Genomic DNA, 12567 nt, shown 5'->3' on the forward strand with positions numbered 1-12567 from the left:
ACTTAATTAACCTTGTTAGCACTGATTATCCCAAAACAAAATTTGTTCGTCTTCAAGGTGCCACAAGACTCCTTGTTTGTTTTTGCTAAACGAAACTAACACAGCTGTCCCTCTGGAACTCTTTCAGTCTGGAGACTGGATTCTAATTAAACAGAATTGCTGAGACTGGTAGTAGAAGTTCAGATCCTCATTTAGGGCCTGATCTAGTGCCAGCTGAAGTCATGGGACTATGTCCACTGACTTCAATGGACACCAAATAAAGGCCTTTGTAGCAGCTGTAGGATTCATCCATAAGTAAGGAATAGCAGATGGCCAAATGTGTCGTTTATGAGGAGGTGAACATACTGAGAGTATATTCTCTGGCTTATGTCTGCATATATCTTCTTACACTTAGAAGCTCTGTTCTTCATATTTTTTAAATAAACGGGGATGTTTTAATTGCATGTGTCTCAGATGATCTCCAGTGATATCTGCTGATAACATGCTATTAAGCGTAACTAGCACTGATGATCATTACTGTGAGTTATGACACTGTGCAAGAGTATCTCCAATTTGTGTGCAATCCATATATTTGAGTTACTAAGTTAGGAAACAATGCTTTTTATTTTAAAAATAGCCTATTCTTAAATGAGCCACTCAAAACCAGTCCTCTAATGGCATTTGATGAGGATTTTTTCAACAATTGTTTTATTTTTCAGGATGCAGCATCCTGCAACAGCTGCTAGCATACTTTACTGTTCAACTCAAAGTGCTCTGATGTTATCATATTTCATACATTCTTCTGTTACAATGGCTGAGTCCAAAGGGCATCTACAGTAAATACTGTTGCAGATTTTTTGCAGCTCAATATCTGATAGGTCCTTTATCTGAGAATTGTGTCTTGTACTGGCAGAAGGAAAGACTAAATAATCAGATAGATTTTGTCCATTTTTAACTTGATGTAACAATGAGGTGCCATGAAGCTTATCATTTTATACCACATTAATGAAACATGACTGTAAACCCTCACATTTGGATTGCCTGGCTTTTGCCCAGTTACATTTTCAGATATGTAAGAAGGCAAAATTACCTCTGATGCTACCACAGTTATGCTTAGTGATGACGTATACCAGCCCGGGGCTATTATGGGAAGCAGAGTTATATAAATACATATTGTGACAAGGTCCCTATCAGTCCTCTAAGGGTTTCTGCCCTTCTCGGAGACTCAGAGACTCGTGGTGGCCCCTTTGCAGCCTTGGGGCTTCACACAGGTACGGGTCCCACTCACTGAGCCATTCTCATCACAGACAAGTCCTATATGAGGGGAAAGGACTCTTCAGCATGTCCTTGGGCTGTTCTTGCCCGCGCAGCAGGACAGTCCTCCAAGGGGAGAGTGGTGGGAGCCCAGGCCCACTCACTCCTCTGGGCTCTGGCCCAGGGACCCTAGGAGAGAGACATCTGGAGGGGCTTTTATCCCTGTCCCAACACAGCAACGTTTCCCTGGGCTGCTTCACTCACCGCTTCCCTCTAGAACCGTCCCCCTGTACCTTGCTGGTGGTCTGGCCTTCAGGCTCTCCAGCGTCCCACATTTCCTCTGCATGCACCTCTCAACTCCTTCCCCCTCCTGCCTGGGGGGAAGACCTTTTATAGTGAGCCAGCAGACCTTTTCCCAATGACAGGACAACAGTTATTTAATTGGCCGTTCCCTGCCGGCTGGTCTTTAACGAGCCACAGCTGCCTCAACTGGCTGCTGGGCTGCACTCTGAAAACCTGGCTGGAAAACTAGAAGGCATTAGTTCAGTCCCCACAATAACTCCCTTGAACCAGGCTCTTGCAGCCTGCCGGCTGTGGTCTGCCACAATTTTCCAGCACTGTAACATGAGGTTTGTCCTCCCAGGCTGCAGCCAAAGTAAATTTCCTTAGTGTTTGGGGCAGGAGGGAGTAAAAACACACAAACAACATTTCCCCAGGGTTTAAGTCTAAAACCTCTTAGCTGCGTCTACACGTGCACGCTACTTCGAAGTAGCGGCACCAACTTCGACGTTAGGCGGCGAGACGTCGAAGTCGCTAACCTCATGAGGGCTACGTCTACACGTGCAGCCAACATCGAAATAGCTTATTTTGATGTTGCGACATCGAAATAGTCTATTTCGATGAATAACGTCTACACGTCCTCCAGGGCCGGCAACGTCGATGTTCAACTTCGACGTTGCTCAGCCCAACATCGAAATAGGCGCAGCGAGGGAACGTCTACACGTCAAAGTAGCACACATCGAAATAGGGATGCCAGGCACAGCTGCAGACAGGGTCACAGGGCGGACTCAACAGCCAGCCGCTCCCTTAAAGGGCCCCTCCCAGACACAGTTGCACTAAACAACACAAGATCCACAGAGCTGACAACTGGTTGCAGACCCTGTGCCTGCAGCATAGATCCCCAGCTGCCGCAGCAGCAGCCAGAAGCCCTGGGCTAAGGGCTGCTGCCCACGGTGACCATAGAGCCCCGCAGGGGCTGGAGAGAGAGCATCTCTCAACCCCCCAGCTGATGGCCGCCATGGAGGACCCAGCAATTTCGACGTTGTGGGACGTGGATCGTCTACACGGTCCCTACTTCGACGTTGAACGTCGAAGTAGGGCGCTATTCCTATCTCCTCATGAGGTTAGCGACTTCGACGTCTCGCCGCCTAACGTCGAAGTTAACTTCGAAATAGCGTGCACGTGTAGACGCAGCTGAGGAGATAGGAATAGCGCCCTACTTCGACGTTCAACGTCGAAGTAGGGACCGTGTAGACGATCCGCGTCCCGCAACGTTGAAATTGCTGGGTCCTCCATGGCGGCCATCAGCTGGGGGGTTGAGAGATGCTCTCTCTCCAGCCCCTGCGGGGCTCTATGGTCACCGTGGGCAGCAGCCCTTAGCCCAGGGCTTCTGGCTGCTTCTGCGGCAGCTGGGGATCTATGCTGCAGGCACAGGGTCTGCAACCAGTCGTCAGCTCTGTGTATCTTGTGTTGTTTAGTGCAACTGTGTCTGGGAGGGGCCCTTTAAGGGAGCGGCTGGCTGTTGAGTCCGCCCTGTGACCCTGTCTGCAGCTGTGCCTGGCATCCCTATTTCGATGTGTGCTACTTTGACGTGTAGACGTTCTCTCGCTGCACCTATTTCGATGTTGGGCTGAGCAATGTCGAAGTTGAACATCAACGTTGCCGGCCCTGGAGGACGTGTAGACGTTATTCATTGAAATAGACTATTTCGATGTCGCAACATCGAAATAAGCTATTTCGATGTTGGCTGCACGTGTAGACGTAGCCCTTCAGACCCATGACTAAGGGCTTATCTACACTAAACAGGAGATTGACTCTCCAGAGATCAATCTCCTGGGGGTTGATTTAGTGGGTCTCAGAGGGACGCTCTAAATTGACTGCTTGTCGCTCTCCCGTCAATCTCGGTACTCCCACTGGGTCATGAGGAGTATGGGAAATTGGAGAGAGTTTCTCTCATCGACCTCCCCCCCCCGTGGGGATGCTGAAGAAATTTGTTTTAAGGTGCATCGACTCCAGCTATGCTGTTCACATAGATGGAGTTGCATATCTTAAGTTGACTGTCTTCCTGAGTGTGGAACTGCCCTAACTACAAGAGTCCTGTTCTTCTTCAGCTGTGGAGATATACCCAGTCTAACAATACCCCAGCTCTAGCTACCAAAGCCATTGGAGCTTATGCTTGGCCTGCCATGCAACCTGCCAACCCATGCATTACATACCCCCAGTCATTATCCTACCAGTTGTCCTGTCTCTTCATCCAGTGTCCAACCTCCCTAGTCCCTACCAGCATAAGAAACCTTCCCTATCAAAGATGCAAGACCCAATATTGCACACTTGTACTAGCTTAGAAATCTTTCAGACTAGCCCACCAAACATCAGCCATCACATTGCGCATTTCAGATATATACATATGCATAAGTCAGGGCACCTCATCTCAGGGCTTTCTTTGGCTGAAAAGAAAATGTAGGGCACTTGTCACTGAGCAGGAGTTGTGAATGGTTTGGAAGCAGTCTGTTTTCGTTGGCATATTGGCTCTGTGGGTTTGACCCATGGAGAATAGCCATTCCTCAAATACTATTATGAGTAAATACCTCTTTGCATGAACGGTCACAAATAGTAAAGGATCCAAAAGGAGTTAAATTGAACAGCCATTTAATATTTGAATAAATGGTTGTCAGCACTCTTTTGCCAGACTTGACCGGCTGTGTTCATGATACATGTATGTCTCTACAGAACTGAAAGAGCTAAGATTTATATCTTGGCTGTAACACAGATACACAGTTTTGAAACTTACGAAACTCCCTTTCTGTCTCTGGAGCAAGGGAAAATCTACTTGTCTATGAAAAAGCAAAGCAATTCTGTTCAAAATCTCATCCTCCTCATCCTTTCTGGGAGCATTTTAAGATTCTCTCAGTAATGGAGAAACACAGTTCTTTTGGCAAGAGTAACTGTTCTAACTTCTCCCAATGCAAGTTCTCTCATCCCCCACACCTTAGCACTGTCAATTAAGACACTAGGTATATTTTGATGTATTCAGAGACTCTAGAAACACCTAGCCATGTTATACATGGATACTTAACACTGAAACAAGGTTGGCATTTGATTCCTGAGACAAGAGGAAGCCTCACAGATGGATGTGATGATAAATTCATCTTCAGAAACGAGGGTGTTGATTCAAAAATTCATGTTGATTTGGTCTCCTAGAGTGAATCACTGCCAAGCATAAAAGGGAATACAGAAACTAATAACTGTGGTTGCAGAGCCGGATAGGCCCCACATCAATATAGTTCTGTATAAATAATAAATTTTTTTTTAGGAATTCCAGAGAGGACAACGGTCTTTAAAATCTGTCAAGTTCTATCTTTTGTACTAACCACACCATACACTGAATGTGGCCATTGCTGCTGACAGGCTCTGTAAATATACTAAGAGGCTTGGTCATTTTTCCCTGATATTTATTCTCTGTGGTTATGTCCACCAGTCAGGGAAGAGAGAAGCTGATTTTGGCAGGCCAAGGATCTTAATTTCAAAATAGAATATTGATGTTTCCAATGTAGTTGATCACATCTGCTTGCCTGCAACATAGTGTCCTGTCAAGTGGTTAACCTTTGGAAAGGAAATGTCTACTTTCTGAAACCAAGCAATCTGGGGATATTGTCATAAGAGACCCTTAAAGTGGGAAAATATAGAAGCAATCGCCAGTATGATGTTTTTGTCCAGTTAGCTATTAGTGCTCCATCCTTAACAATGTTTTTAATACAGGTCTTCATTCACAAATATTTCCAGACATAATGGGTTTCTACTGCCTGCAGTGTGCTGCCAAATTTAAGTATGATACACTGAAGAGAAAGCATAATATCCCCACAGAGGAGGTGGAAAAATCTCTCCCCTTCCCCTGTCCACTAAGTGCTTGGTGAGGGCCAAGTGGGACTAGAAATACACTGCCAAATCCTTCCTATTGCTTGAGTAGCAAATCCTCTTCTCAAATCCAGAGCCGCCTTTACTGCTTCATAGAATATGCAATTGCATAGGGCACCCAGAGATTTGGGGCACCAGTGGGTCTTCATTTCCACCCATTTGCCTCTTTCTGTCCCTGTTCTGCGGCTCCACGTCCTCCAGAGAGGATCTAGTTAATTTAAAAGTACGAAACCAGCCAGAGCTATTAGCAGAACCTGTGAAAGAGCCATTCAAGTAGAAATAAAGCCATTTAACAGGCCAACCCCTGTCAGTTTCTGAGTGTACTGTGGTAATTGATAGGACCTTAATTAAAATTTGTTTTTAAAGTATTTCATTAGTGTGTTATTAAAGACTATAAAAACCACATTTCTAAAAAATCCTCATACCATCCCTCTGGCCTCTCTAAGCACAGGGGCACCAGTTTCATCGTGCTGCATAGGGCCCCAGTCCTGACCAATGGGTAGAGAAGTGCTAGCTTTCACCAACAACCTGGCTGCTTGGAGGTTTGTTCTCTGACTTCCATGCCGCATGTGGCTAAATAGATTGAGCTTCCTGAGTCTCTCACTGTAAGATGCTGAACTCTGCAATTTATCAGCGTCTTTTAATTGAGGGTGCCCAGAACCGGACGCAGTATTCCAGCAGTGGTCCACAGTTCTCCTAGTCATGATGCCCTTGTTTCTGCCAGCAGCCCCATTAGCCACAGCATCTCGCTAGGAGATCAGGTTCACTGAGTATCCACCATGCCCTGCAAGACTTTTCCAAAGTGCCCTGCCCTATGAGTTACCGAAGTGAGCTGTTGAGGCTTGATGCATCCATTCATGAAGAACTACACTACTAGTAGAGTGATGTTAGATCAGGGTCATAAACCTTTCCAAGGCAGAGTGCCAAAATTTGACCTCTATGTGTAGTTCCAGTGCTGATGACACTTTTTAAAATTGCTAATAGTCCTACTTACGACAGCTTCATTAATAAATAAATTAGGATGCAGAGCGTTACCATTTAGGTGAGGTGGTGGTTGGTAGCATTAGTTGGTCTTTTGTTAATCCACAGCTGCATGGCTTTGAGCAAGCTCCTGGCTGCATGAGGGAGGAAGGGTGCGGGCTGAGCTCCCACCTCATATGCCAATGAAAATCGGCTTGCTTGCTGCTCTTGGCACCTGTGCTGGGGGTTGCTGATCCCTGAGTTAGACTGAGAATGCACCTATATGAACAGCTTCAAAAAAGTCTCCTTTTCCCTATTAACTATCCTCATTAAAAATCAGTTTGCACTTTTGGGTCTATTGTTGTAAGGCAAAGAACTCAAGACTGACTTTTTTTTTTTTAAAGCTTAAGTGTAGAGCCCAGATTTTAAAGGACTGAGCACCCACCAGCTCCCTTTTGGCACCTGGCCAAGTTTCCAAACAAGCTCTGCACCTCTTGAGAACAATGGGGAATGCTGCAGGGCTGAGCTCTCATTGAAAATCTAATCATTTAGGTGGGATCTTAGGATAGTCAAGTGCTATTTATGGGCACTGAGTAATTTTGAAGTGTGGCCCTGGGTCTCTAGCAGTCATTTGATGCACTACATCAAAGTTGTCAGATATGACAAGCCATTCTGGATACATCTACATAACACCCTGGATGACCCAGGTCACCTAATTTGGGCTTGCGGGGCTCAGGCTTGCAGGGCTGTAAATTCATACTGTAGATGTTTGGGATTTGGCTCGAGCCCAAACATTTACATAGCAATTTTACAGCCCTGTGAGCCTGAGCCCCTCACCCGCAAGCCTGAGACAGCTGGCTCTGGTAAGCCAGTGTTAGACATAGTATAACCTATTGATATATCAAGTGTTCATAAAAGACTGAAAGTGGTAGTGATGGTGGTGGTGAGAATTGGAAGATGTCTTCAGTGCGGAACATTCTTATTTCAAGGAGCCTGCTTTTAGTTAATTTCTACCTTGCTATATGACTTCTACTTTGGCCTTATAGTCATGCTGCCAATTTTTGGGCTTTGTTAGTGGACTTTGAATGTGAAAGCAAAATTGTGCTGATAACAGAAATCATTCTTCTTGCTTTTTTCCTCTACTGGTCCACACTGCAGAAGTATGCCCACCACTTATAAAAGCTACACATTCAAATATTATTACCCTTTATAGATGTGAAGAGACTGGGAGTATGAAGGTGGGCATTATTCAAGACTGACAGATCAAAGATTGCTCAAGTTACGTTTGAACCCACTCATACCCATTATGGCCCCTAATATAGCATATGAGGCAATGCTGAATCTTCCAAATGCAAATGCAAGTGTAGGCATTCTGCTTTGAAAGTACTGCTGAGATAAAATGTGCTTACTGCTACACTAGCCTTCATATTAATATTTACTAAAATAATATTACTTGAAAATAATATCTTTTTTGCATCTTTGTGGTTGCAGAGGGAGTGGAACCAGAAGGCCAAACAACATCACCTATGAAGTGCAAAGCGAAAAAATCTGAGAACCTGAAGGATGATAATGAGGGTAGGTGGTAGTAAAGTTTTTACTGATCTCTTCTTCCTTGTGGAAAGAAAGTTTTGACTTTAGTTTTTAAATGATACAGTACATAAGACATTCATTTTAAAATATTTCTCCTGTCTCTGTTGGTTATGCATATTTGGGCTTTTCTCCTTGCTTTGATTGTGGGAATGAAAATTTAAAACAGGTATGTTTGTCAATGTAATACCAACATTTTAAAAACTGTTTTCATATCATGCTCTGCTTGTTACCATTCCTGTACTCTGAGAAATTATAGTTATCTGTACTTGCAATATGCTGTGAAAGTATGTAATTGATGTTGCTGAAAGAAATATAAATTGCCAATGTCACTGTCCTTGTAATAAGGTCATTGATAGGCTGGGATGCCTAACGGTTAGCATGCACTCAGTCTTGGAGAAGTGATGGGGGATCCCAGGCCTGCCCACCCTACTGGGCTCGCACATGGGAGCCTAAAGAAGATTGGTGGTATTAGGTCTCTGGAGGGTGGAAGTCCCACTAAATTGCTATCCTTGGTTCACTACCTACGTCTCTTTGTTCCTGGTCACAGATAAGGATCAGGGAAAGAACAGAAAGAGAATCCAGTCTGTGAGCCCCAGCCAGGCTCAGCATGCAGTCCTCATATTTCAGGGAGATGTCTGTAGCCCCTTTTGGGCAGGAGCCCTCTGGGGAGGTCTGTATTCCTCTCCAATCTTCTGAGCTTGGTTACTTGCTTTTCAGCCCTGTCTTCAGTTGGAGCAGACTGTGAGGTAGCTTGGGCAGGGCTATCTAGTCCAAGTATTGTCTAACCTTTTCTGTCCCAGAGTGGGATTTGTATACTCCCTCGCAGTCCTCTTGGGTTAACTGTTCGGATAATATTCTACCAAAATATTTCCTTTTCCTGTCTGAAAGAGGATTTGGAGTGTGTGTGCATATACATCTAGATATAGATATATATTCATGCATATTCTTGCAGATAAAGTCCCAGTTCAGCAAAGCTCTTGTGTAAGAACCTAAGTCCATCCCCAGTCAGGGAAGTACTTAACAAAGAACTTAATTCGAAGCACATACTTATATGCTTTTCTGGAATAGAGTTGTGGAGTCTATATGGGGAAATGAGTCCACGTGTGCAGAGGTGCCACAGTCTATGGTACCGAAGTGATGCCATTCTAATATTGAATCAAAGTGCAATAATTTTTGCAGACTGACACCTCAATCACTGATGTTTGCCACTGAAGATCTTCATGGTGTAAAGGTTCAAAGATTTGTAATGTAATAGATTTTCATATTGCAGATTTTCATGTTGTTTGGGGGGGTGTTTGTCAGAGGAACATTTACTTGTTATTGGGTGCCCTCGTGGGGGTATGATAATTAGCATAGTGAGCCTTAATCCTTCTTTCCATGGCAGTTTCTGATCACAGGATTCCTTTGACCCAAAGTTCCCAAGATGACATGTTTCACTCTCCACCTCACACTCTATGAGCTTCTTCACTCCAACTTAGTGATGTGAGGCATGTTCCTGAAGTACCCTGTTTGTGTGGGGGGAGGAGGGGCATAGCATGAGTTATAAAGCCCAGAAAGATGATAATATCCTTTACTTAAAGTAACGGCTACAGGTTAAACCTCTCTAATCCAGAACCCTCAGGACCTGACTGATGCTGAACAAGAGAATGTGTTAGGCCACGGGAGGTCAATATTGTCTTAACTGCATTACCAACACTTTGAGGCTGTGTCTACACTGGAGAGTTCTGTTGACAGAACTCAGGGGGCGTCTATACTCATAAAGCCTTCCATTGACAGTGTCTTGACAGAACTCTGCTTTTGCCTCGATAGAGGTATACCTCAAAAATTTGAGGCATAACTCTCTTGACAGAATACTATCAACACAGGTACAGTGTAGAAACTTCTGTTGACAGATAGTAACAGAGGGATAGCTGTGCTAGTCTATATACCAGCAAAACAAAAAAGCAGTCCAGTAGCACTTTAAAGACTAACAAAATAATTTATTAGGTGATGAGCTTTTGTGGGACAGACCCACTTCTTCAGATCAAGTGGGTCTGTCCCATGAAAGCTCATCACCTTATAATTATTTTGTTGGTCTTTAAAGTGCTACTGGACTGCCTTTTTGCTCTGTTGACAGAGAGGGCTTCTGGTTGCCAGACAGCCCTGTTTGCAGAGCTGCCATTCCGCTTTCTGTCACCAGAGGGAAGTGCAGCCTGGCAGTGCCCTTTCGGCAGAGCAAGTCATTCGGGCAGCAGTCTGTCAGGCAGAGGTTCCGTTGAGGTTTCTCTGTCAATAGTAAATTCTGTCGACAGATGCTTCTAGTGTAGACATAGCCTGACTGCTTACTGGGCTCTTAGATGACATCTAGGGGGAAGTTACAGCTAAATAACAGCACAGAACTCTGAGAGCCAGGACTGGTGGCTGTGAACAAATTTTATGGGCCCATGGGAAACTTTACCACATCCATGATAAGTGGTCGTCCGGCTAACTAAAGTCATGCTGGATTATGGATATTGCCATACAAGAGAGTTCTGGACTGGAAAGATTCACCCTGTAGTAATATGCTGTCACTGACATCCTGACTGGTTGTCAGTGGCAAGTACTCAAAGCAATGGTGTGTCATCACCTTGCGGGTGAGGAGGGATCCAAGAAATCTTTCCTAACTCGCCTTCTTTCTCCTTAACCATATAATAATGTACTGAGGCCACCTACAAATGTAGGAGGAATTTCATGTATAATGTGAAAAACTTCACAATACCAAAATAAATGCATCCATTTGGATACAGTCTACTGTTTTGAAAGACTACAGAGCATTGAAACCCTTATGCCATTTTGCCTAATGAGGATAAGCAATCATATATATGGTGTGTGTTTCCTTTTTTCTATTTGGAAAGTGACTGGAATTTAGCATAGTTTCATATATAAAAATAAAGAACTTGGATGTTGTAATCCCCTGTTTTTCCTTTTCACCGGAGAGAGATGATAATATTCCTTTAACTGCTTTTGTGCTGTAGCAGACGAGACCTTTCAGTTTTACCATTCTTGTCAATGTTTCTTCATGACCTACAGTTCACGTTGTAGAACACAAGCAAATGCATTGAAAGAGTGAAGTCAATAGCATGGCAGCAGAATGATTCTGTTACCCTGGAACTGTAGAATATCTGGACTCCTTGAATTTGTTGCTGTTCTGTGGATTTTGCTGATGCAGAATTGAAGCCTGTAACACATAATCACGGCTATAAAATTTAATCTATTTGATGATAGAATTCTTTTTTCCTTAGGCAGAAATTAAGTTGTAATGCGTAAGGGCTGAAAGTCTAAATTTGTACTCAAGAGTCCTTGTGATGGAAAAAAGTAATTAAAGCATCTACAGAAGGGGAAAGGGTCGGGGGAAGGGCAGAGAGAAAGAGACTGTGGATCAGGTTTCAATAGAATTACCTTTGCCTTCCTTTAAAACGAGATGACAAGTACTTTAGGCCCTCACTACTGAATTCCTAAAAACTTACAAAGTGGCCAGATTGTAATGTAACACTCTGTGAGCTGTTTCAATTTAAATAACTAGGATTTGCACACATTTGTCTGAGAACAGAGCTTAGCCATAAACTAATGATCTAATTACTACCTAGACTGTTGTTTCTAATTAATTAAAAGGCATTTAATGGCAAGCCTTGCAGATGAATAACTGTGAATATGTGGCTTGATGGAGGATTATGCATGTGCATGGCTCTGTTTACATACTGCACATTCACTGGAGGGAAAATATTATTTCCCCGAACCTGGCATTACCAATAATAATAATGAGGCATAGAAATCACAGGAAGAATCCATGTAAATTTGAAATTCTGTAGAATGTTCTCCTGTTCTAAATGTGTCCGTTTGAAATAAAGGTCGGAATATGTAGTGAAGCTTTCAATAGCTTCCGATTCTACCCTCCATGCATAGCCCCATGTGACAGCCTATAATACTAATCCACTGAGTTCTATGATGGAGTAATATTTTTCTACAGTGTACCCAGCTACTGCACTGGTTTGAGATGACATAGCAGTCCCTTCTTAGTACTTCTGAAGTCTCTCCAGAAGATCACAGAAAATTGATGTCTGCTTTGTATTCCGCCTCCTCTCCTCCCCTCCCACCCACCACCCCACCCTGCAATGAAAGAACGTCAAATAAATGGCAGTATGCAGAGAGTTTGTTTTCTGTAAAGCTGTAACATCTAAAATACTCCTGGCCTCTCTTATGCTACTGAAAGTACTGATTTTTGTATTTGAACCATTGAGAGGAAAGTAAGCATGAACTGCATAGTCCTTCTAGGGACCTTAGAGGCATTAACATGATCTCATAGTTTTAAAGGCAACAGATCGATGTAATGATATCTTTTTGGACGCTCGATCTTTCTCTGTTACCAGGATCGGATAATTAACCTATGCAAGAAGAGCCATATCGCTGTCATACCCAGGCCAGAATCCTGATTGTACAGGGGACTGGCAGACATACAGGAGATCTGAGAGTTGACCTGCTGCAGCCTTTTCCATAATGTCCACCAAAAACTAAAGATATAGATATTGTTTGATAGATGGACAGATTGTTAGTATCAAGGAGTAATCATCTGAA

At 43.7% G+C, this 12567-nt stretch overlaps 1 protein-coding gene across 2 annotated transcripts in view; it reads left to right on the forward strand.

Annotated features, from left to right (window-relative positions):
- Positions 1-12567, forward strand: part of MACROD2 (mono-ADP ribosylhydrolase 2) — a 1465546-nt gene that overhangs the window by 1361056 nt on the left and 91923 nt on the right. For both annotated transcript variants that reach the window (XM_074989373.1, XM_074989374.1), the window contains one exon: positions 7879-7962. In XM_074989373.1, the coding sequence (XP_074845474.1) occupies positions 7879-7962 (84 nt within the window). The remainder of the gene's footprint in view (positions 1-7878; positions 7963-12567) is intronic.

Source organism: Carettochelys insculpta, chromosome 3, assembly GCF_033958435.1.
Source record: "Carettochelys insculpta isolate YL-2023 chromosome 3, ASM3395843v1, whole genome shotgun sequence".
Lineage (NCBI taxonomy): Eukaryota > Metazoa > Chordata > Testudines > Carettochelyidae > Carettochelys > Carettochelys insculpta.